This window comes from Nilaparvata lugens, chromosome 5 (genome assembly GCF_014356525.2).
Source record: "Nilaparvata lugens isolate BPH chromosome 5, ASM1435652v1, whole genome shotgun sequence".
Classification (NCBI taxonomy): domain Eukaryota; kingdom Metazoa; phylum Arthropoda; class Insecta; order Hemiptera; family Delphacidae; genus Nilaparvata; species Nilaparvata lugens.
Genome location: NC_052508.1, coordinates 50,665,006 through 50,692,756, shown reverse-complemented (window position 1 = coordinate 50,692,756; position 27,751 = coordinate 50,665,006). Strand labels below are relative to the sequence as shown.

The following is a 27,751-nucleotide window of genomic DNA, read 5'->3' as shown; positions in this document are numbered from 1 at the left end:
ATAGTGGCAAATTAAAAATTTTCGTGTCTTTGTCTATGTGGACAAGAAATAATAGACAGCTCAAATTTTTAAACTGAGAAAAATTTATTCTCTAAATCGCTATCAGTTCTATTAAATTTATTTCTAGTTAATTCCATTCTGTACTAGTCATCCACAAATTAATATCTTTCATAAATCATACCAATAACATAGGAAAATAGAGAACACACGTCTAGTATAGATATAAATGATAAATCCTTATCTTCTTTGTCAATAATTTCAAGCGAACAGTTCCGTATGAATCGATTATTGATTCCCATTCCCAACATTCTGCTGTCATTGGTTGACATTGGTCTGACACTGACCATTGGTTGCTGACATTGCTTGACACTGTTGTCATTGGTCTTTGAAATGGCATTCAAGATTTGTATCTAACCTATGAAAACTTGAAAAGCTAGCCGCTTGTGATTGGTGGAAGAGTTGAATGATGATTTGGAGTTGGTCCCACTTCAGACCACTAGATCGCAGTTGTTGGCTAAATCCTTAGACCAGTTATAGAATAGACACGCTGGGAAGTCTAGCCTCTGAAGCCAACATCTACTGCCATATCTCCAAATCGTGACGTCATCATCGGATAGAAAACTTTCAGATTGTGTCTATTTCAGAAGGATGTAAATTATTATTCATTAAAATGGTAAACTCCAGCTGCGTTCCCGCTGAAATAGACACAATCTGCTATGGAAAACAATGTAAACAAAACTCTACATGAAAGTTTTGTGTTTGAATATGGCAGTAGATGTTGGCTTCATCGACTTTCAGTATGAATATACAATAGGCCGTGTCTATTCTATAACTGGTCTAAGGCTAAATCACATTAAGGATTCTTTTCATTATTTTTGTTCTACTGACTGTCAACTACTTTACATTACTACTTCATTTTTATCTACTTTATGTTGATCTTTATCTTAACTCGAAACTTTTTGCTTCGTGACTGGCAAATATCGATACTTGTTCACTGATTTGTATGATTGTTACGTATTCATCTTGAAGATTGAAGACTCACTACTTCAAGTACAATTCCCAGTGAATTACGCTCACGTTGAAGTGCACTGGCCGTCAGTAAATTTTCATATCTACTTTTCCCATCTAGAAAGCGCTTAATGTATTGAAAACACTATTTTCCATGTAATAATTAAATTAATGATAAGGAGAAGTTTTTTGTGTTTTTAAAAAGTATAAGGTATTTTTGAATGGAAAGGGTTCTATCAATTTGAGTTTATCTATTCATTCTTACAATAAGTACATCATCAGAATGGTAGGGATAGGAAAAAATAAGTTAACCTTGTGCTATTCCTCCCCCAAATTGGGATAAGGTTACACATTATTGCCAAAAATAGGTCAACTCTTGTAGTTCTTCACTTTACAAAGTTTTCAGTCCTAAAATATTTATTCATTCTATTAATTTGTTTATAATTTCTATTACAAATAAATGCATTCCAATTTGAAACTTATATTAGTTGTATTTTAATCACTAAAATTAGTCCTTGATACAAATGATAACAATAAAAAATTTCATTAAATTGTATTCACAGTACAATAAAATATTTTAATAACTTGATTAATTCAATATGAAGTGATAATTAAGTGTTATATTTAAATATAGTTTGGTGTTTTAATTTCTCTAAATTCAAAATGTTTAGCTTATATATATTTTTGGACGGAAATTGATCTTGAACGTTTTACAGTAGAAACATGACCTTTTTTTAATTTATCAAAATTTGGGAATGGAATAGATCTGGGCAAAGCCTGTTGTTCCTTCCTAATCATATTTATATGATTTGTGATTCTGTTCACGAAAATAAAATAAAATAAAAATTTTCACTTCAATTGTTGTATTTTAATAATTTTTGCCCTTGATATATGAAATCTATAAAATTTCATTAAATTGTACACACAGTAGCATACAATAAAATATTTTCTCTATATTCGTTGTATTTTCATCACTATAAGTAGCCCTTGATATATGATATCTACGAAATTTTATTAAATTGTACACAGAGTACAATAAAATGTTTTCTCCATATTCGTTGTATTTTCATCACTATAAGTAGCCATTGATATATGAAATCTATGAAATTTTATTAAATTGTACAAACAGTACAATAAAATATTCACACTATATTTCTTTGTGTTCCAATCACTAGAAGTAGCTCTTGATATATGATATAATATTTCATTAAATTGAACATAGATTACAATAAAATATTTACACTATATTTGTTGTTTTTCGATCACCAAAAGTAGCGCTTGATATTATGATGTGTATGAAATTGAATTGAATTATTGTCACAATTGTTGTTTGTGCAGATTGTATTAACACAGTATGTTTGTTTGGGTTGTAGACAGCGGCATAGTGGAGACACCGCCGGGAGCAGTGGTATGCGACCCGGACAAGCGGTTCATGTGTCGCCGCTGTGGCCGGCGCTACAAGAACAAAGGCACAGTGCAGCATCACCTGCGCTACGAGTGTGGACTCGAGCCACAGTTCAGCTGTGACCACTGTCCCTACCGCTGCAAGCAGAAGTCCAATCTGCGCAAGCATGTCGCCGTGCGTCATGGCATGAAGTTGATGCAATGAGGCCTTCCACAACATTTTAGTTATTGGAGGAGAGATTAGAATGTGGTCGAATTGTACAAATGATATACTACTGTAGTAGAGATCCTTTTGAGGGCTTCCGCAAGATTTTACATTGAAAAGGCGAGATTAAAGTGTGGTCGATCCATGATTTGTTTTCTACTGTAGAAATCATATACTACTGTATTGAGTGTTGATGAAGGGCCTAGTGTCCGAAAGCCCTCCACAACTGTGATTAGAAGCTAATAGCTTTTATTTATAAATACCTGACTGCTATGTCGTAATTTAGTTGTTCAAAAATGATTATTAACAAGCAGTTCGTAATGGAAACAAACATTGAAGAGTGTACTACTGTAGTTGAGTTTCCTTGTAAGTAGGAATTATATGTAGCTTGCTCACTATTGTTGTGACGGTAACATGTTTCGCCATATTGTTGGCTTCTTTAGACATCTACTTCCAAAATATCTGAACATGATAAAAGTACAAAATAGAAATGGAAAAAATAGATTGTTCAGTGAGGTCCACGTTATAATGGAGGTATTTGATTAAAATTGGTGTTCCTATCCTTGTCTATCATTCGAAAATACTGATAGCGCTATCCTTCACCACCCCGCAACGTTGCCAGATCGATTCTTAACATGTAGAGGTATAATTAATTATCAACATTTTTAATCTCAATGATGAAAATTCATAATTATCGAAAAATATATTTTTATTGACAAATGAAATAGATATACCGGAATCCGCTATCTACTATAAAAGACAGTGGCGAAAGTGGCAAGGCAACGCTGTTCTCCTATCTTTCTCCACTGCCATTATAACGTGGACGTGACCCTACTTTACTATATAAAATTTAAATAATAAGAGGCTATACTAATAATAAGGGCGAATTAAAAGACGTTAAAAATTATAAAGGAGAATAGATCAAATTTATTTCCTCAAAAATATCAGCATTTAAAAATTATACATTAATAATTTTAAACGTAATTATATGATAATTAAACAAACCCAGAATCAATTTGACTTAATAATATCGAACTTAAAACAATGTTAGGTTTATGAATTAATAATAAATTACTGTAATAATTAATAATAAAGGGAAAAGCTTACATAGGCAAGATATTGCCTGTGCGTAAGCTAGAGTTGAGTTTATACTAAGGGTGTTATAGGAAAAAAAATCGTACATTCAGAAAGCAACCGTATGCAACACGAGCTACCCTATTAAGTTACATGTTGAAGTTTAAATGGTTGTAGTACGTATTAAAAATATGAAACTAAATGGGAGTTGCTAGGTTATGAATCTCGTTTTGCTTTCTGTATGAATGCAGCCTTATTTTAAGGGTTGTGTGAAAGAGAGGACCTAGATTCCTAACTCCGCCCTAATAAAGGCATAACTCAATCAATAAGCAGCCCCAAGGCCTCGAGTTGAGACACACACTTCCAGTTGCACAAAAGTCTATTTTAATCGTGATTAGATCACGGTTAAATACTCCAAGAACCAATCAAAAGAAGCGGAAGCCGTTTTCAATCAGCACGCGATTCAAGGGCTCAATGCTATAGAAGCAATAAATACTCTCAGGGAAACCCCAGCTTGGACCTTTCAATAACGATCAATGTAACAAATATAAAGCTGTTAACCAGCTACCTCCAATTTGAGAGAAAATTAGAATTTCGTACTATTAAACATTTTCTTGAACATCTAAAAATGTAGAAAAATTAAAATTAATTTAAGAAAAAAAATCAATTATGGTGAGTTTCGTTCATGATTGGACTTTTCAAGTAAGTATCCGATAATAGTTGAGCAATAACTATAATGAATACAATATTATTATATTATGTTATATAATAATATAACATAATATTATATAATTATGTTATAAGGAGTAAGAATCCATAGTACTGATTTACTTTATAATTAATTTATTTTCATATCGTGAATAATAGGATATCATATTTCCAATTGATACATTCTGAATGAATAATATTATATGCGTTTCTATAAAAAATAAACATTACCCTTCCCTCTCATCTAGTCAACTGTTCCTTTCACTTCTATAAGTTACTTAATTCAGTGGTTATTTTGTTAATATTTAGTAGTGTGTTTCTTAGTATAGAAGAAGGGTTTACTTCACCCAAAATATCCTCAAACTACCTTCAATAGATGCGTAGTGTTGTTAACCATAACCAAAAGTATTTTGATAAAATATATAAAATATAATGATACTTATAGAACTGATTGATAGTAGTTTATTTGATGATCTCTGTAAATGTATGTAGTGTTGAATAATAATCATATTTGACAAACTGATTTCTATTTGAATTCATTTAACCTCCTAACATTGACAAAATCTTGAATTCCCCACTTATAAATATCACCATGATCTAATTTAACCATAATAATTTATATGAATATATCACTATAGTTTATATAAATAAACTCTATGATCGAAAGTAAATCGATCACCTAATGAGTTGATTAGAATTCAGCAAAAAGATTCACAAGTAAATTTTCAAAATCATATCAAATATATTATTTATCATTAATATCATCATATCAAACATAATTTTCCATTCATTATATCACTAGCAGGTAACCCATGTCCCCGCAAGGGTGTATTTTAAAACTTGACCAACTGGAAACTTGACTGAGTGGAATCTTGAAGAGTTTGAAGTAGGCCTAGAACCATCCTCGGTTAATTAAGAATCTATATGCAAAATTTTAAGTTAATCTTTCCAGTAGTTTAGACGTGATTATGCGTCAAACATAATTTTCCTATCCCGTACGTGTATGAGCCAGTTCTTTCCTTTATTATAATATAGATAAGTTCTTCAACTTGGTGCTGACCTAATAGAGTGACAGAACTCAAATCTTGATTAGAAACCTTCTTTGAATACGGTGGATAGTTACCATCAATATCGATATTCCTATCACTGGCTAAGATATTAATATCATTTATTCGCTTATTTTTTAATAATTTTAATCTTGATATTTGTAATAGTTTTCATACATGCGTCAACTCCACTCTATGGTATGTAGTACTACTACTATTTTCTTGTACTACCACTATTCTTTTATATACCTTGCTCTAGTCTACAACACAATAATCTATTTTTGAAAATTAAAAAAAAAAACTACAGTACTTTGATTTGATTCTATACTTTCTTTATAAGGCTTGATTCCTTTATCACCATTATTTTGTACTTCATACTCTTATAATGAGGCTTTACTCCACTTATAACTCTTCCATAGCAGTTCTTCATTAGGCTTATTCCTATTAACCATTTAACTGTCTCATAGATTATATTATATTTGATCCAGGAATATTTCTTAAATTTATGTAAATCAATTGCTTCATTTTTCTTTATTGCTCTTACATGTACCGGTATTTTAAAATTTGAATCTATTCTATTCGCGACTTATCATAATCCTTTCCAGATTGTAGTCTTGGTTGAGGTTAAAAGCCTTCAAAATTATTTTATCCTTGGCTCAGGTATCTTCCTTAATCAATTTGTAAATTTCAATTAATTGATAGTTTATTTTTAGTGCATTGTTTCGATTTTTAATTGGAAATTAATCTGGAAATTTCTGATACTTTGTTTGTATTATTGATTTCTCCAACTTTTCTTATTTTCTTGGTTCCTCTCATTATGAAACTAATAATTTAACAGTAGTCAACTAACATATTGTTGTAATGTTTCAGCTGGACAGTCATCGAACATTCTCAAGCCTCAACGATTCCGTATCGAAGCTTCAGACAATGACCAAGTGACTCTTGTCAGAGTTGAAGAGGAGAGCGTCGATGAATCTCTGGATCTCTCTCTGGTCTCCAGTGAGGTCACCGAAAAAGAGCCAAGACGTGATTGGCCACCCTCCAGTTTCCAGGACCAATCCGGGTCGAGGATAGTACTTTGTCGTCGTCGTCCGAAGACGGAATCATCCACCCAGGAAAAGCAGGAGAGTTACAGGTATGCAGGGGCGTCCTCGTATTGGAGGTTGCTCGACTTCTACAGCCGACAAAGTGGGACCAATAACCGACAAAGTGAGACCTCTTTTGATTGCCAAGAAGGTGGAACCGATAACCGACAAACTGGGTCATCTTTCGATTACCGGGTGACAAACTCTCAGTCACGAGGTGACATCCCAATGCCTCAGTCCGGGCCTCCTGGTTTCAGTGCTTTTGTGAGTAATTTTGAGAATTCTAAGAGCTCACCACTCACAAAATGTCTGAGCTTTCTCACACTGTGCGAAAAGAAAGAGTAAGTGCGGTTAAGGTCGATGAATTCCACTGTAGACCAAACAGCTTTTCAATAATATAAACATTTTGGAGTATTCATTTATAGATAGGTCAATAGCGAGCTGAAATCTACATATGGAGACCTGACCCCAATGGTACGAGCATAAGGCGGGATGCACACCGGAGAAACGCCTTTCGTGAAAAAAGTTTCAGGAAACGTGAAACGAAAGTTGCTCGCAATCGACTGATAAGATTAAGCAGGGAACGTTTCTTTTGTATGCATGCGCGAGTGAAACGGATTGCATGAAACAAGTTTCATGAAAGAGGGCTTCACGAAATGCGTTTCTCCGGTGTGCATCCCGCCTAACTGTAAAGGGGCATTCACATTAGTCAAATTTACTTAAATTCAAGTTTTGTATCTAATGAATGTATTTTGCAAACTTGAAGTCAAGTTTTTAAAAATAGAAACTTCCCACAGTAGACCCCTCTTCAAGTTTTTTTTTATATATTGGAGATTGAACATGTTTAACTTTTGGATTCAACTTGGGTATTGAAGGTACAATCCAACCTACAAATGAGAAAAACAGTTGTCAGTCAATGTAGAATGTATAAAAACAACTGAATAAGAAATAATGATGCAAGAAAAGTGTAAAAAGTGAGAAGAAAACTTTGAGATTAATTAGATTTTTCAATTTTTAATTTATAATTTCGAAATGTGTTTATCATTGCATGGCTGTTTAGTATTATGTGGCATCGATCTTCACGGACTTACTCGTTCTGTTCGCACCTAAACGCTTAGGCCTAGTCTGGAGCTTGTCAATAATGATTTGAATGTTATTTGAGCTTGGGGTTGAGGTTAAGTTGAAATTTACAGTCAAGACTGTGAACAGTCACATGCACATTCAACCTAAAATCAATAATTTTTCACTTGGTTATGAGGTTGGGGTTGAAATTTTGGTTTGGTCAAGACTCTAAAGGTTGGGATTGAAATGTTAGTATTTCCAGGACTGTCAATAGTCCCATTTCCATATTCCAAGGTAACTGAATAATCGAGTTTGTTTGGTTTTACCTTGTGATAGGAGATGAAGTTTAAATTGAGACCTTGATCTGTGCAAGAATGTAACTAGTTTCATGTATATAATCCAAGACAGTTACATACTTAGCTTTGCTTGGTTTGAACTTTGAATGAAAATTTGAGATGGGCAAAGCCTTAAATATGAATGAACCTGGGATGATAATTCGGGATTGGGCAAGATTGTAAATATACCCAAATGAATAGTCATCACCAATCACATACTCCTTTAATTTAGTGAATTCACATGCAAGAGTTGAATTACAGAGCTGGGGATTTTGTACATTTGGGGTTATATATTACAAAATTGGAATCATCCCATCATACGAATGATACCACACTTCAATACTGATTCACTTACTGAATGAACAAGCTGTGAATGTTCAAATATTTTTTTTGTTTTTCAGTTCTTCTTCAAAATTTTCTTTAATGTGTGAATATTCCCTATTCTAATGATAAAAAAGCGGAATATTTCTTCTGTATTTATTATTTGAAACATCTAAATTGAAATATCTGCTTCGTGGGGATATTTTTGAACTCCAAATTTGGTTAAAGTTTATCAACTTTTGGAAGAACTACAAGACGTAACCTATTTCGGACTTTGTGTAATCTTATCTAAATTCGGGAAAGGAATAAGGAAATCAGAGAGCGAATTCGGCACAAGGCAATCTTATTTCTCCTCTCCAGATCATTCTAATGATGAACTAAATGCAAGAAAAAAAGAAACCATTAATAATGTTCAGATGCATGAAAAAGGTAGAATCTGCCATTCATTTTTCAAATAAAATATTGAAAATGGCACTTATCTTTATATTCTTTAGTGATAACTAGTGCCATTTTGAATCTTGGAAATGGAAATTTTGTAAACCTCTTCAGTAATTCTTAATTATTCACCCAATATCAACTTTCAATGAAACTTCTATTCACGTTTAAAAACATGACCCATATTATATTTTGAAGTTATATTTTCTGAAGAAAACTGAGTATAAACTTTAAATGTGAAGGTGCGTACAGACTCATGCGCCACGATCACGCGATTTTTTTATTTTAATCAGCTGATTATAACTGTATCTCATTGTTTCTGTACAAATATTTATTATAATAACAAGCATGGCATCAGATGATGAAAAGTGAAATGCGCGTGTTCGTGGAGCATAAGTGTGTACGTATCTTTTGACTATCTATAAACTGTAAATACATACAAGTAGGCTACTTTTCACATCTGAACCACACCAATCCAAATAGCCTGACAAGGCATCTCCATATTTGTCAATATGTGAGGTGTGAATTTCTTTACTAAACACTAATAAAATATAAATTATTATTGATCCTTCCTCTCAGTTGTAAGTCAGTAATTGAAATTGGATCTTGGTAACTTGCTAAACTAGCTATATTGTTAACGGTAGTGTTTGAAGTCCTAAGCTCAACCATGCATGTTCTAGTTTGGGATGGGAACTTGAATATCAACTAAATTGGCTACTATTCATCATAATTCAGTTTTGTGACACAATTGAATGGTCCTGGTTTTATGCATCCGAATGGCACATAGGCTGATTCGAATGTGATGGATTCCTAACAAAATTCATTCATGAAAACATTGAAATTGACGTCCTTTTCCTTAACAATGAATGTACTGTCTCGACCAATCGGAATGTGTTGACTTTACTATTTTTTCTATGAAAAACAAGTTTTTTCAAGATGTGAAAGACAATAATTGGCAATTAGAATGTCATTCATATTGAATGTTTGGTTGATTATTATTAGTAGACATTGAAACATCTTATTAATGAGGTATTATCTCATATACGTTCGGATCACCAGATAATTCAAATATTGACATTACTAATATCATCTGCATTTCTTGAATTGTTGAATTTGAGCTATCAATAAATATTGAAGCTCGTCAAATTTTTCCCAAATTAAGGAAAAACAAGCTTATGTTTATCTTGTACCTAATAAATATCAGCTTATTTTTAAAATAATATAAATAATTGTAAAAAATAAGCTTGATCAAATATATTGCATCTCGATCAAAGAATTCAAATAATTTGAAGAAGAGCAAAATATTGATGTGAGTTTCTCTAACATTATCAAAATAATAGAAGTAACATTATCAAAAGGTAACTGCTACTCTGTATCCTCACTTGCATTTTTTAATTAATATAATTGAGAGAATAAGACGTTGATGTTGTCGATATCACTATATTTCTTCAAAAACAGTTTATTAAATTACAGAACCAAGTTTCATGGCAACACCTACCACATCATTAGCTGGACTATAGTATTATAGTATAGTATTGACAACTTTAACGTTTTATTCTTTTAATTATGGAGAAATACCACAACATCTCCGATCTCCTCCCATACAACCAAATCATTTAAACAATATCCATTTTTCATTGATGTAATGATTTTCTTTTGCAGCTTGATAATGCTATCAAAGTAAGGAACGTGGCTGAGTTGAACAAGAGCGTGGAAGCCTCTTGCTCGGCCGTTGTGAAGCAGGAACCCGAATACGAAGATAACTGCCCGTCACCCTCACTCTCACAGTCCTCAAGTCTTCTTCTTGGTGAAGAGGCTGCATCATCTGCAGATTTCCGAAGATCGATGCAAATCCGACGTAGGGAGCAGAACAAGTATGCCACACAACGATATCGTATGAGGAAAAAGTGGGAGGTGGACAATATCTTGAGGGAGGAGCAGGAACTGGTGAACAGGAATCGGCAGCTGAAACACCGGGTGCTGTGCTTGGTGGCGGAGGTTGCGCGTATGAAAGTGTGTCTCAGAACTAGGTTACACGCGAATGGTGTACCGACACCAGCTATCAAAACTCTACTAGGTTCTGAAAAAAGTGATAACCCTAATACCTGAAGTATGAATGCATTGAAATAGTTATTTGTGCAACTAGTGCGCAAAGTGACAGTTTGCTGCACCGAAAGAAACGTTTACGCCCGAGCCGTAGGCGAGGTCGGAATGGTTTCTTGAGTGCAGCAGAGGAACTTTGCGCACGTATTTCACATTAAGTTTTTCCTACAGTTACCATTGAATATGAAAAGTGGGTAATTATGGGTAAAATTGCCTGAAATGCATCAAATGTTTTTCTGTGTAATTTTATTATTGATAAAAACCTTAATCCTAAAATCCTAAAGTCCTCGTTGTCCTTGGTTATAATATAATATATTATAATGAATAATAATTAGCGCGTTGTGCTTCGTTGCATCTCTGCTCACTATAGCAGCCCAGTCACTGTTACCAACTTCATTTTGATTTTGCTGCACTGTTACTTCATATAAGTAATAGTAGTTATTGATATCACTACCTCCGTGAACAAAGCCATAGTGCATGACAGGTGGTTGATGGACGTCAGCACAGGTAGGGCTCCTATACCAATAAAAACACTAGCTGATATAAATATATTTATATTATATCTATTGGTTCGTAGTGAGAAGCGAGGGATAGTCAAGGACGATTCCAGATTCCAATAATATCCTCATTGCATATTATAGATCAGCTGAAATAAACAAATTTTTATTGGTGTAGGAGCCTTACCTGTGCTGACGTCACCAGAATGCACTAAGGTTTTGTTTACGGAGGTAGTGGGTGTATACGACATTTCATGAGAATTATTGTATGCTGTGAACTTTTTTGTCAGGCAACAGAGTTCTGTTTTAAGAATATTGTTCTTAAATGTATCATATAAAAAAAATTATGGAATTGATTCAAACCATCAGCTATTCGGATTCAGTTTAAGCACAAAAAACACAGAGTTAGTTAATATACTAAGCAAAGGTTCTTCATTGACTCTAGTTGTATGTGCATGCAAAATTCTGTGAATTCAAAAATTATGAAACTATGGATTTTCAATAAACGAACTTTTTCGACTTTTCTAACTTTGATAATTATTGTGAACTTTGTAAATCAATAAAAACTTTGGTTTTAAGACATAACCCGTTGTTGATGAAATGAGGGGTGATACAAAAATGCGTTGATATCAAGAATAAATTTATGTTTGATGATATAAAATTTAAGTCTTGATATGACACCAGTGATGTATTCATCACTTTGAATACATCAAAGTGATGAATCAATTCATACCTTGACTGATTCACATATAGGCTACTCCAAATTATGAGTTGCTTGTATTTTTTATACGTTTTGGAAGAAGAAACTTTGACTGCTCGAAATCCACGTAATATAATTTTTTGCAACCTGGACAGAATCAGCCATATGAATAGTCACGATATAATATCTATCCTAACTGTCACAATACAGTAAAGATACAGTCATAGAAGTATAGAATTGCGATAATACAATTAGAACTTGATGGAAAGAATGGGTGCTCTTTCCTGGGTTACGTCCGATGAGCGATTTTGGGGGTGAGCAGTCCGCTGAGCTATCCATTGTTCAGAATAACAATGAGGATAGGCAGACGCTATGAATGGGAGGACTTGGGTGTCATTAATCATCAGGGACAGTGACAGAGGCAGGCCACAAGCGTATGTGTATACTCGCAATACGATATTATATTGATGATGATGATTGAATCAGTACCTACCATCTTCCACCTTAATCAATTGTCAATAAATAACTGGAATTTAGTTATTCAGTCATTTTTTGAAAATGGAATTGCTTTTTAAAAAGCCTTTAGCCTTTTGGTGTGGAAAGGCTAACAATAAACTTTCTACTGGTGATATTTTTCAAAGTTGAATATTATCAAGTTGGTCATTTTTAGTCAATTGAATAACTTTCTCAAAAATTTATATTTTCAGAAAATTTCTATTTAACTAGATCATTAATACCTTTATCCTCTGAATCTCATGGATTTATCTCTTACCGAATTTGAAATGTTCTGTCCCAAAAATTTAAACTTTAGGCGCTCATATCTCAAAAAGTAATGATCGGAAAGAAATGTTTTCCCAAGAAAACTTTTTCATAGCTTGATGATAATGCAAATCGGAAAACTTTGAAAAATATCACCAGTAGAAAGTTTATTTTTAGCCTTTGCACAGCCATAAGAAGTTTTTTATGGAAGTTGGTGGGTTCTGAATTTCTGATTCAATCATTATCATCAATATATCGTATTGCGAATATACACACGACACTACCCATTTAGCCTTCCTCTGGCACAGTTCCTGGTGATTAATGACACCCATTCCTCCTATTCTTAGCGTCTGCCTATCCTTATTGTTATTCTGAACAATGAATCGCTCAGTGGACTATTTTTTGCCGCATCGCTCATGGCAAATCGCTCATCGGACGACACCTCTTTCCTGTAGCCTTATTTTTGTTAGCTGTGAGACTTTGGTCATCAATTAATCATCAATGATTCAAGATTATAATTAACTCTTCAATGTTTGATTCCATTACGAACTGCTTGTTAAATAATCACATTTGAACAACTAATTACGACATAGCAGTCAGGTATTTTATTAAAAACTATTAGCTTCTTTCTACTCACATTAGTGGAGCGCTTTCGGACACAATTGAGTTGAATATGTTTTTTCAATCTAGAAATACCCGAAAAATGTAGGCTGAAAAAAAATTATGTACATGTATAACAATGATTGTATTTTTATGACGTGGCCTATACTTGTTTTATAATTGTCGTTGGCAATAAATGGATTTGATTTGATTTGATTTGACGACTTAGACAATTCAATGCAATAGCATTCTTCTCTAATATTATTCCATCATGTTTCAAAATATATTCAAATTCTCACTTGATGAAGTGATTCTCATTCATAATAGTTTTCTAACTCCAAGTAACAGTTAACAAGATAAAAATTCAAATTGAAATGAATGATGATGTGTGTTGGAAGATTCCATATTTAGAATTTGAGTGTCCATATTTATGAAGTTGAATCTCATTCATAATAATTTTCTAACTCCAAGTAACAGATAACAAGATAAAATTTCAAATTGAAATGAATGTATGATGGGTGTTGGAAGATTCCATATTTAGAATCATTCATTTTTCCTAATTCATATTTTCCATTATATCTTTTAATTCTCTAGTTTGGCATATCGCCTTGATAGGTCTATCACAAAAAATTCAATTTCCACATGTTTTGTAGATTTTAGTATTGTATACTATTTCTAAATTTTTTGTAAGTATTAGTAGTATTAGTACTGCATTTTATGTACGATTTAGTGTTTAAAGCATGCAGAATATCTTCGCAGAAAAGCAGAAATGTTGAAAGAATATATCTGTTTTGTTACGTTCATTCTAATCAGTATAACTTTTTGGTACAATAATGACCGTTTAATAACTCTCTTGTTTGTTGTATTTTTTTGATTAGATCTATCACTGTTATTAATTTATAACAGTATCTATTTTTCATTACAGTGATCTTTCAATTCTCTCTCCAGATATCTCCAATTCTCCAATTCTCCTTTATATTCGATTTTTCTCTGTAATAACGAGAGTATTCTAACAGATTGCTTGTATTTTTCCAAGGAGAATTCGTCAATGGAACGGTTGATGACAAGTACGCTTGTCCGAATTGTGGCAAAACTTACAAATACCGAGGAGGATTGTGTCAGCACCAGAAGTACGAGTGCGGAATCGAACCCAAGTTTCAGTGCAAGTTTTGTTCGGCTCGATTCAAGCAGAAATCCAACTACAAGTCTCATCTTGCAACTCGACACCAGGCTGAATACGTCAAAGTGATGAATACATTTATGCATTGACTGATTCACAATGTCTTGCAATTTTTGTTATTTATGTTTTGGAGGAAGAAGCTTTGACACTATGTATACTCTTGACACTATATCTACTCTTCTGATTCGCAAATATTTTTTCAATACTGATTAAGTGTAAAAATAAATGACTATATCCATTACTAGCTGTTTCCACACTTTATTATCTTATTATTTCCTTGTAGACCAATAGAGGAATTGAGAATTCAGAATGAATCTCATTCTATTAGAGATGAGTATAATCCCATCTTGGTAAATTCGGGAATAGTCTTGTTATTACTTTTATAGAGTGACAGCCTGTCACTGATGGCAAGCTGGTAGCACTGGTCTTTCATACAAGATTCACTGTTGATATTCTACGATTTATTGAAACTTTTTTGTTCTGAACCAGTTTTAAAATGGATTTTAGTGAACTGCATAGTGTTTGAGAAACTCCTTTTCACTCAGCAGAGCAGATAACTGAGTGAGAAAAGCATTAAAAAAAAATTCTGGGACAAATTTCTTTCATATTAAATTTGCTTTTTTCAGTGTGTAAATATTTTTAATGATATCGAATAAATCAATTTGGGTGGATTTTGAGGTAACACTCTCAGCTGACTATAATATTGAACTAACATTGAAAAACTTCAACTAGCATTATTATTAAAAATAATAATTATTAACACTGTTAAAATAATAATTCCAATGCTCGTAAATGATTTCCAAGTTATAGTCACTGTATAGAAGTTACCAGAATCTAGCACTATTCTCTGAATAAAACAAATTGAGACTTGGGCAAAATATTTATGTTGTCGAATTGTGCCAAATTGCAACCTTTTCCTGCAAGGAATGTTGTAAAATTGTGAAGTTGAATATTCAGTCATATGGGCGTCCATGAAAATATAGCAATGTCGCACGATTTGACAATGCTGATATTTTGTCCGGGGCTCAACTTGTCTTATTCAGACTTTTAAGTCTCATCAGATACTGTGTTAGAAGCTATATGATAAGGGTCATATCAATGTATTGAAAGTTCAAGACAATTCAGTATCAATTGTTTGAATTCTGACAAATCGCTTGTATTTTCAAGGGGAGCCTACATTTCAAGGAGAATTTGTCACCGGATTTATTGGAGAAAAGCACGCTTGTCCCATTTGCGGTAAAATCTACAAATACAGGCGAGGATTGCAGCAGCACCAGAAGTATGAGTGTGGAATCGAGCCCAAGTTTCAGTGCAAGTTTTGTTCGGCTCGATTCAAGCAGAAATCCAACTACAAGACTCATCTTGCAACTCGACACCAGGCTGAATACATTAAGATAATGAATCAATTCAGGTCTTGACTGATTCATGAAATTTTCAAAAAAGTAACATGAATTTTTGAAAAAATCTATTAAGAAAGTTTCACATAAAAAAAATTATGTATCAAATTTGTTGATGTAATTTACTGAACTGTTTACTTTTACTTTGAATTAGCCAACTGGTTAACTGTGATAAAATCAATGAAAATATAACTTGAGCTGTTTCATGTTTGTCCAGTGAATATTGATGTTGTGAACTTTTACATCTCAATTTTCTTCAATTATTGAGCTGTTTCAACATTTCATTATCTTATCTCGCAGTCCAGCAGGGAATAGAGAATTCAGAATGTACCTATTTCATTCTAGATGGGTATATAATACCATCTTTGTTAATTCGGTAATCGTCTTTATTTATTATTAGTTTTTAGAGATTGGCAAAGATATAATAAGCAATTTCAAGCTGGTAGCTGTGGTCTTCTATACAAGATCTATGATTTGATGAGATTTTATATGAGTTGATATTCTATGATTTGATGTAACAACTTATTGAAACGTTGTGTTGTAGTTCATGATTGAGTGAAAATATATTAAATAACTGTTACTGAATTGCATACTGTTTGAGAATAGATTTTTGTGCAACTCGAGTACAAAACCGGTCATTTGGCCGAACGAGAAGCTTAGCTGAGTTCAACCATCTATTGAGTTTGGTAGAACGTATGCACATCAAATAATGCACTCTTACTTTTCCCAATATTCAACTTATTATCACCGAGTGCAGAGGGAGGGGAGCCCAAGTTTCAGTGCAACTTCTGTCCGGCCCGTTTCATCCGATTTGAAATAATCATTTCCTTATGCATTTACTTGAAGATTTTTCCAAAAAAAAACAAGGTTATGCAGGCTATATATGATATCATGTATATTATTATAAATATTCTGACAAATTGCTTTCATTTTCAAGGCGAGTTCTTCTCAGAACCGTATTGTGGCTGGTACAACTGTTCGAACTGTGGCCGAGTTCACAATGTCAGGGAGGGACTGAGCCAGCACCAATGTGAATGTGGCATTGTGCCGACATTCCAGTGCAAATTCTGCTCCATGCGAATGAAGCACCGAACAAACGTCAAAAGACATGTCTACCTCAGTCATCTCGACCAGTTCCTCATCAATCCGTCGTTTGATAATTTGTTCAAGATCATCTAAATGCTTCTCATAAAAGACTGTTAATGTTTGTAAAATGTATTGCTGTTGTTCTATATCTGTAAAAAATTGTTATATATTTTTTTAAGAAGAAATAATGTTTTATTAGTTTCGTGATATTTCTACAAATGCTCTGTTGAGTTCTCAAGAGTTTATTTTATTTTATTATTTTATTCTACTTTACAGATAACTGAGCAGAAATGGTTTGTCATAATTTCTTTATAAAGAAAATATGTTTCTGTATTGTGATAATTGTACAAATCCCCCGTTGAGTTCTATGGCTTGTAATTTTGCACTGTTTAAACTTTTTTATTGGAATAATAAATTTGGTCAATGACAGCGTACTTGTATAAATGCTGTAAACTACTGTATTTCAAGGTCTTTAGTGTTCATTCAAATGAAAGTTTGTAACTCTTCAATATTCTAGTCATTCCCTATAATTTATTTTCCTGTTAGGCTGTTAGCATTTAATAACTTTCAGAAAGTATTAGCGAAAGTTGTTTGTTACGTTTGTCTTCGAAGTAATACTGTAAATTTATTTGATGTGTGTAATATTTATCGTGTTGCTATTACATGTATGTACAGTAGTTATATGAAGGCTGAGCTTAAATCTTGTATTATACGTGTTATATGTATTCACTTCTGAAGAAAAACTCTCTTTTCTGATACAATTCTAATTGATCTGTGATTGTCTGTGAAAGTTTATTCAACTGATGATTATGTAGTTACGATCTATTCATCTTGTGTCTAAAGTAGTTGAATATGTATTCATCGTGTTGTTATTACATGTATTATAACTTACTGTAAGACTGAACAAAAGTCATTATTTTAGGTGTGACTCTAGATTCAAATTATTTAGTCAACTGATGATTGTGTAGTTAGTCGTAATTTATTTGTCACTACTTTCGAAATGGTTCTATTTATGTGTTAAATATAGTCATGTGTCACTGAACTCACTGCTGGCTAACACGTCTTCTTATGTCAGCAGTGCCATTTCGTAAGAAAATAAATGTTATATTTAAAAAAAAATATTTGTGGGTTTGTGGCTATTGAGATTATTCTTATATTCAATGCTGCTATTACATGTATTGTGAATACAGAAAGAAAGAGAAAATTGTGTGTTATGTATGTTTCTAGAAATAATGTATGTTGTAATCTGTGATCTTGTTTCAAATTATCTGTGAAAGTTTATTAAATTGATTGTTATCATTATTGATCATAATGTTTTTGTAAGGGTCATGTCTATTAAGACTCGGACTTGTAAATAACCAATGCCTTCCAGGTGGGCACAAATCACTGGAATTTATTCAATAATGAGTTGAGAGCCTGAAATATGACCATCATAGGTTTGCCATATTCTCTAAGTTATAGCAAGTTGAGGGCGGAAAGAAGTCTCCACCTATAAATGTGAATCAAAATGTAACAGAATTCTCCACCCTCAGAGTCTGTTTTGCTCATTCAATGTGAATCAGTGTAACGATATGTAACAATGTAACAGTGACTTCCAATGTAAACCTTCATTTTTTTATACATTCAATGTGAATCAGTGTATCAGTGTAACAGTGTAACAATGTGTTCATTGTATCAAAGTAAAGTTTCTTCGGAAAAATAATTAGAAAAACTTCTTTCAAATGATATTTTTCCTATCATGTATTCTGTGTGCTTGTAATTCCAATAATTGGAGTAATCCCTGATTAGTGGATATAGTGCTTGCGTAGCAGCATGAAGGTCTCTGGTTCAAACCTGGCTACATACATACATAGGCTACAAAAGACAGGCAACTATTGTGCTATCGAATCGGCACAGTCTGTCCCGGCTGATATATAACATTCGTGAGGCCAATATGACGGCTTAAATTATAGTATTGTTACGGGTTTCTACACTAATAAAACACGAGGAGATTTGTACTGATTAGATTTATCCCTTACAACACTATAACACACGGAGGTGAACTAGAAACAACTATAAACTGATAACTACCTAATAAATTACACAGAACTATCACATGTACGTTAACTAGTGTATTTATTTATTTACTCTTATGGCTTTTATCGGCAGAGAGATCCTTTCGGATGTTCTGCCTTGCCGTATTACCCAATGTCATTTCCTATCAACACTCAAGTTTATAGGGTTAACTAGTGTAAAAACTGTATAAGAATAACTGTCACCAAGAATAATAACTGTATAAACAACTACAAAAGTCCAATATCACTTTATCACTAGTCTGTCACGATCAGAAAAAGCAAACAATACAAATTTTTGACCCTGCAGTTCTTTTTAGGGCAATAAGGAGGTAAAAATATCAAAAGTCCACCCCTACCCCTAGTGCGAAGGGGGTGGGGGTATTTCAAAGGTACCATTTTTTGGTTTCTCGCATATAACACGTAAACTGTGTATCTCATGGACATAACTGTTATATAGAAAATCAAAGCTTACATAATTTCCTACTATATCTTCTCTAGTTTTCGAGATATCCGCTCTTAAAGGTGTGACATTTTTGAAAAAAAACACGTTTGCTACCAATTTTTTTTCATTTTTGCTCTTATAGCTTTTTAAAAATCAATGGGAAAAACCCATGCCGATTTTGAACTTATAGAGCTTCAAATTTTCTTCAATTTGATGTATAATCTCACACTTTTACGCATTTCCCTACAACTGTTGCAGCAGCTTTAGTGTTTAGTGTAAAAACTCCAGTTAGGCAACAATAGACCAATTGACAAAGGAATATGGAGGGAATGTTTTGAACACAATTTTCGACTTTGCAGCTTTGTTGAGACTAGTTAGGAGGAGAACCCCCATTCCTAAAGCATGTGCTAAGAGGATGAGGGTGATTTAAAAGTTGCATTTTTCAGCTTTATGCTTCCACGCTCATATCTTGAAAACAATGCGTTGAACCGACATAACTAACTATTCCAAAATAAAGCTTGATAAATTCGCTACACTTTTTTGTTCAGTGGAATTCTGTGATATTCCCAACATTTCCCGAGATATTCGATCTCAAAAGTGTGTAATTGTTAAAATAACAGGTTCTTATCCAATTTTTTGCTTTTTCAGGGCTTATAACTCTCTAAAAATGCATCATATAAATTAATGCTTATTTGTTTGTAGATTATGGTTTAGCTTAGTATAGGTACAGTTTCTATAGTACAGTTTCTATATAGTATAGCTTATGGTTTGTAGAGCATTAAATTATCTTTGAAATGATGTAGGCTATTATTTCACTGTTCCAAGATTTCCTGCTTTAATTGTAACGTCTTATTCTTTCAATAATATTAACATATTGTCATTTAAAAACCAAAACCTAACCTCGCTAACTTTTTCACCTTTAAACCCCAATTGAACCTTAGACCAGATATAGAATCTGGTCTAAGAATTGAACAGAGCCGTTTAGGTTATGCTCATACATTAGACAATTTAAAAGCTGGCAGATCTGAGGCACTCACTTGAAAACTAGGTACTTATGTTGATCATTACCAACATCTACTGTATAGTTAATAGACATTGGTAGTTTTGTACCGATACGTAGGATTTTCTGTATTATTTATTCATTTCACCCCTCAAATCTCTTTTAACTAGAGAGATTATAGAATTTATGTATTTTTTGACTTGAATTGAATATAATTATGTAATAAAATTATGTATACATTAATTATTTCATTTTATTGAATAATTATTGATTGTGTTGCAGGGTACGAGGAGCTAGAGTCAAGGGAGCGAATGTCAAGCAGCAGGCCATCAGTGTTGCCGGGCAAGTTTCCATGTGGCAACTGCGGCAAAGTGTATAAGTACAAGAGCGGTGTGATGCAGCACTTGAAGTACGAGTGTGGAGTGGAGCCCAAGTTCCAATGTCCGTTCTGTGACATGCGCTGTAAGCTGCGCTCAAATCTCACCAAACATGTCGCATTTCGCCATCTCGCCGAACACATTCGCCAGTCTCCGTCCAGTGCCAGTGTAGAGTGAACTAATACTGGAGGATCGTAGAAAATAGTTGAACATGTGTTATTATGTTTTGTGTTTGTTTTGTAATACTGAAGAAACCTAAAAAAATAGTTGAAATAATTGTGTTATTTTGTGTTCTGTTGCCTCTTGATAAGACAAAAATACAGAATGATAATAAAAATATTCTTGAATAAATAGCAGGATATTTAAATCAGCTTCCTAAAAAGTGGAAGAAAATGTAAAAATGATACCAAAAATCCTCCCTCTTCTTCTCAGAGTTGAAAATGCGTTATTTTGTTATGTTTTGTTACCTTTCGATTAGACAAAAATACAGGAGGATAATCTAAAAATATTCTTGAATAGGAGCAGGATATTTCAATCTGCTTCCTGAAAAGTGGAAGAAAATGTATAAATTATACCAAAAATTCTGTCTCTGCTTCTCAGAGTTGAAAATGTGTCATTTTGTTTTGTGTTCTGTTGCCTCACGATAAGACAAAGATACAGAAGGATAATCAAAATCTCCTCGAATAATAATAGCAGGATATGTTTCAATCAGCTTCCTAAAAAGTGGAAGAAAATGTAAAAATGATACCAAAATACCTTTTTCTGCTTCTCTCAGTTGAAAAAATACAGAGAAAGATCATTTATAAAACAATATATGAATATGATTTCCCATTAATATAACTTTCGTGTTATTGATTCTTATCATTATCTTTGAGAAAATAATATGTGTGCATCACTATTCAATCTATCTCTTCACAAGTCTGTTGCACTTTCCATGTACTTCAGAATTTCTCAGATGTTTTTTTAAGATGAAGTATCACCCAATCTCATAATATAGAAATGACAACGTTTGGGATCTGCTCATGTTTTATGATCTCAATGAATGCAATATTTACTGTAAACCAAGAATATTAGTAGTATAATATGTAGTAAAGCAAATGGAAAAATTCATTATTAATATTTATTTATTAAATTGTATACAAATACTGACATGAGGCAACATAGTGTGATATTGAATAAAGATAGAAAATTCTCGTTGAAAAATTGAAGTGTTTTATTGAACAAGCTCTCATGATCTCATCGCTTGAATACATATTTATTTGATCTTTATTAAAGACAAACTAATTAGGAGGAAGTGATCAGTGATAGGCCTATATTATTTTGATTGAAAAACTGAAGTTGAGGGAAATTCAAATTTTGATGAAAATACGAATGAAACCCTTTTCACGCGTTTCAATGAGAGAGAATGTTCATACTCACAGGTTTCAGTTCATTTTCTTTCTAGATTTTCAAAGTAAAAAAGCTCCACTGCTATTTTTTGATTCTCATTCAATTGATTATTATAATTACTAACTATATGTACTGTTTCTTTCTATATTTATCTGTTTTTCATTTCTTTTTTCAATTTCCGGGTTCTCTATCATCTTTCAGGTTTCAGGTAGGCCTGTATTTCTTTATTGTTCAATACAATATATATTACCTTTTTCAATATATTTCAATGTTTGATTTTCATATTTCTCTTCCCCTCAATAAGAAACTCATCTATATGTTAATCAATCTTACCTCTTATCTCTCATATTTCTATATCGTTCAATGCTATTTGTTTCAGTTTATTCATTACATCCCACTATTTTCCCTAGTATACAATACTTACTTACTCCTTGGCGCTATAGCTCATTCAGAGCCTTGACCTCCTTAAAAAACCTCTCCATTCGTCTCTATCGGCAGCCTCACGTTTCCATTCTCTAACACCCAGCTTCCTAATATCGTCCTCCACATCCTCCAGCCAACGCTGTCCCGTACGTTCTCTCAGCCTTCTCACCCCTTGGTTATTTCCGAAGACCTTTTTCACGACTCTTTATTCACTAAACTAGTATTCAATATCATTTAGTGGCATACTATAACTTACGCTTGAAATATATTATTATATTATATACCTCTTCATTTCACTATTCTACCTAATGTACAATATCATATCAGTTTCATACTATACGCTTGGAATAAATACTTATGTCATATACCTCTTTATTTCACTATTCTCCCTAATGTGCAATATCATAAAAGTTTCATACTATACGCTTGGAATAAGTACTTATTGTATATACCTCTATATTTCGCTATTTTCCCTAGTATACAATATCTTATCAGTTTCATATTATATGCTTGAAATAGATAACGTGTGTACCATGTACCTCTTCTACAATATCATATCATTATCATACTATAAGCTTGGAATAGATACTCTAATGTCAAATTTACGTCTTTATTTCTTTGATGACTGCACATTTGTGTTGTGACATGTTACTAATATCGCACTTGTGTGACTCGGCAGGCATCGAGAGCCTGTTCGTGGCCAACCTGGACCTGTTCGGCAGCGTGCTGAGCCCAGACTCGGGCCCCAAGACACGTGGCTGTGCGACTCGTGGCGCCTCGCACGAGTGTCGCACGTGCGGCAAGCGGTACGCAACTAGCAGCGGTCTGGGACAACACCAGCGCTACGAGTGCGGTCAACTGCCGCGGTTCCATTGCACCGTCTGCAACTACCGCAGCAAGCTCAAGTCCAACCTGAAGCGGCACGTCGCTATGACGCATCTCAACCGCGCCTCCAACCTCTACAGGCCTTCGTTTATACCTGTGTATTCGCCTACTAGTGATAGTGCCGAGTCTATTAATTGACCCGAATAAATATTTACTAACTATATTATTTATATATAAATGAACATTTATTCTAAACTTAGGGATGTCATGAAACGAAGAGACACATCTTAACCGCGCATAACCTCTACGAGACTCCGTTTATACCAGTCTACTCTCATATAGTGAGGAGTGTGGTCCACGTTATAATGACAGTATTCAGGGGTGTTCAATGTACTACTATTAGACGCAGTCAAAAGTGTGGTAAACCGAACCGATGTTCAGAAACAAGTTTTGGCTGTATAATTTGTTAGGATGTTGAAAATTTTTTAAAACTTCACTTGAATCCTTCTTAATTCGTTAGTATTTTTTTATTTCACCTAAGCCATATATGAACTAGCCCTAGGATTAAAGTATTTATAGCATCTTCGAATTGGGAGAATTCATTTTATTATGACTGCTTCATTGTATCATTATCACTGATTCTTACTATATTTCTTGTCTGTTGAGTGAGTGCCCAGGCTTATGCATGAGAAATGGGAGGGATGTTGATGAAAGATGAATGGACTCACAGTTTTAGTAATTGAGTTCCATAGCACCGAGGAAAGTTTTTGAATCACTAGACTATTTGTTTACGTTAACAGAACTATCCTCGAACCACGTCTCCCTTCCCACGACAGACCGATAGCAGGTCGTTTATCCAACTGATAATTCTACCTGCGAGCACAACCACTCCTCTGACAGTTTGTTTCAAAATTCTAGTTGCTAAAAATACTATCAAATTGCTTCATTCAACAAAACAATACCAAAATATTTTTAATCATTTGGCTGAGTATGCATAGATGATAGTTTCGTCTTGAAGTAAAACAAGGGAAGGGATAATAAATAATGTGGAAAACTTATACAGTTTGTAATCCTGATTAAAGGTCATGACAGATTCATATCCACTTCAAACCATTCCTCTCACATTAAATAAGACGCCTCTTTTCAATTACAATCCCAAACTGAATTCCTCTTCAATCACACTCCTCCCAAATTAAATGAGACGCCCATCATCAATTTCTTTTGGTGAATGACGTCAGCACTACGTAACAGATGGTCGACCAATCACTTGCTAGTACACTTTGACGCTTGAGGTGCATAGTACTAGCACAGATACAAACCTCTGTATCTATTCTGGTCTGCGGTACTAGTACGACGCCATATCGTCAATACTTACGACTCCATTTTGTTGAGCGATTGTAATAAGGTTGATAACTTCCACCATTGACTCAATTCTATTTATTTGCTGTAATAAGACGTGCCATTTACCATTTCAGTGATTGAATGAATCAACTCGAATCAATTTGTTGAACATGCAATTGTACAATTCATGTTCTGCCCTCTGCACCGCAGGTTCCCCAGCGGGTATGTCAAGATGGTGGGGTTGCAAGACGTTACATTGAATGCAACGACTTGTAGTATTAATTGTCACAACTACTTTAGCCCCCTGCACCCCCGTCCGGTTGGAAGCAGCCTCCTACCCGAGATGGGCGCAGCAGCCTCCTACCAGACATGGGTGCAGCAGCATCATCATCAGTGGTCTTTTTTGTTAGACCACTGATGATGATGCCTTGAGTGCATTGAAACTTCAGTTTGGCTCAAATAAATTATGTGGAGTTGAGAATATCACATTTATTTCACCTATTATGGAGAAACTCCACTATTAAAGAATAGTGTAATTTACACTATTTAAAGTACTACTTTAATACACTATTAAAGAATAGTTCATAGTGTAAAATTAGTTGTGCCAGTTTCAAGTCGTTGAATATAATATGATATCAAGAATTCGGTGATTGTTACTTTCAAATTACTCCATGGCGGTTCGAAACCCACTCATAATATTGATGTTAATTCATTTTTTATCATTATCCTGGTCATTACCCATACAATATAGGCTCATGTGAAATTTACCATGAAAAATTTCCCACTTTTTGTGCCATCCAAGTCATTTGTGTGCTTCAATACAATAATTGATATGTTCGTGACATTTATGTTGCAATAAGTATCTATAGTAATGATCTAGCAATTATTATTGTATTCTCACGAGTAAATTATGTAGATAATACTAATCAATACTTTCGATTGCTTTAATTATTGTCCTGGAAGATACTTACTACTGTTACTACTGTGATAAGTTAACATTATGTTATACTTATTTTATTATGCATTTGAAATTAAAATTATGTAGCTGAACCTCGAAACTACGCGTAAAAATACCAAGCAATACTAGACAATACCAGAAATTATTGCGAAATATCAGTTGCAATATTATTATTATCATCACAATTTATAGATGTTTATGCTTTAGCTATTATTTTATGAATGATTTATATATAATTTACACCCCACCTGTATCTTTAAGTATATTGGCTTTAATACTCATAAAATCAATCTAATAATATCATCGATTGACCAATCGATATAAATCATACCTTTTAAGAGAGAAAGTATTCTAACTGAATTATATGTCGTTGATGGATTATTTTTTATCAATTCAGCTTACTAGAAATAGTTCGTATTATTTCAGGAATCATGCCTTGAATATTATTGTATAATTTATGAGAACAATAATCAAATGTTGAATCAATGTATTTTGTATTTGGAATGAACTGCACTGTTTCCTGGATTTGAATGTAAAACTGTTATTATAATATACGTGGAAAATAGCAACATCATTTACATAACATTTTTAAAAATCATTGTTCAAATATTGTTGAATATTTTCATGATATGTATATGATTTGTTAAAATAATATTTCAAGCTCTTTTACTGTCAAAAGAATCCATATTCAAAACAATTTAATTCATTTTCACATACGATTAAAAAACTTGTACAAAGTACCTAAGTTACAATACAATAATATAAAGATAAATTACATTATCTTTTGCATTGAAACAAAATATTGTAAATGTGAACGAGAGACTTCTATACAAACCTCTGTTCAAAATTATGTTTTATTACTTTTATTAATATTTTAAATGATGTACAAATATGTGATATATGTTAGTAGAATATTTTAATCTTTAATTTTAGAATGACCATAGACTTCGAATTAAATATTCGAATATTTAATTTATATATAATGATCAATACTAGAGTACAAAACGATTACACTACCGTTCATCAAAAAATATAAAGATGGATATAATAAGAATTATTGTTTTATCATTGAACCTTTAACGACATTATAATTTGTCACGATACTCTTTTTTGATTTTTACAAGTTGTGCCATTTCATGAACTTCTATTTCTTGATGCAAGCCAACCCCAGCACTTGGCATATAGTGTTGAGTAAGAAAGAGACCCGAAAAATAATAAATTAATAACTTTTTCTCCACATTTTAACTTTAACTGATGATTAGTAATCTAGTGATTAATAAACTGATGATAGTGATGATGATACTAATAATAAGTTGAAAGAAGTAAAGAAGATGGGGCCCAGGACGTTTAAATGGGTCCCGGACTTGATCCGGTAACATGTAAGTACAGTAACATTGTAAAACTAAAACTCAGTAGGCCTACTTTTAGATAAAATAACTCTATTATTGTAATTATTATTAATATTATTTATTTATTTATCAGGTTAGCACAATGATCGAAAAAGAAAAAACCCGGCTATTGCGCAAAACTTCTTCAATTTCCTAATTTAGTTTCAAATTGTCCAAATATTATAAAAAGGTTAAGAAAACAGGTAATTGAAAACAGAGCATCCCTTATACGTAATATTCTAGACCTGTAGGGTGGAGAGGAAGATTTCCTTTCACAAAATATAGAGTAAATTATATATGATGATAAATCATTCACAAAAGGATACTAATTGATTCATTTAAAAACATGCATAGTATATTAATACTATGTATTTCGGGAGCTGAACGCTGGCTCCTTTATTTCACTTTACACAATCATTCTGGATCCTCCATTGCGTTTACTGATAGGCAATGGTGCATTATAAAATATTTCTTTCCTACTTCTGCTTAATATTTCAATTATCTCCGTTTCAGGAATTAGTCTACGAGACACCGACTCCCCCTCTGGCA

At 33.2% G+C, this 27,751-nt stretch overlaps 1 protein-coding gene across 37 annotated transcripts in view; it reads left to right on the top strand.

Annotated features, from left to right (window-relative positions):
• LOC111063080 (longitudinals lacking protein) overlaps positions 1–27,751 on the top strand; it is a 592,348-nt gene that overhangs the window by 244,884 nt on the left and 319,713 nt on the right. Inside the window, exons 5-6 of one of the 37 annotated variants that reach the window (XM_039428590.1) lie at positions 6,316–6,580; positions 10,346–10,822. The exons of 32 other annotated variants lie outside the window; for them this stretch is intronic. In XM_039428590.1, the coding sequence (XP_039284524.1) occupies positions 6,316–6,580; positions 10,346–10,367 (287 nt within the window). In that variant the 3' untranslated portion in view covers positions 10,368–10,822. Of the gene's footprint in view, positions 1–2,381; positions 3,118–6,315; positions 6,795–10,345; positions 10,823–20,783; positions 22,077–23,369; positions 24,142–27,751 lie in introns of those variants that run through there. 4 more of the 37 variants (XM_039428564.1, XM_039428581.1, XM_039428599.1 and 1 more) reach the window with 4 other exon arrangements.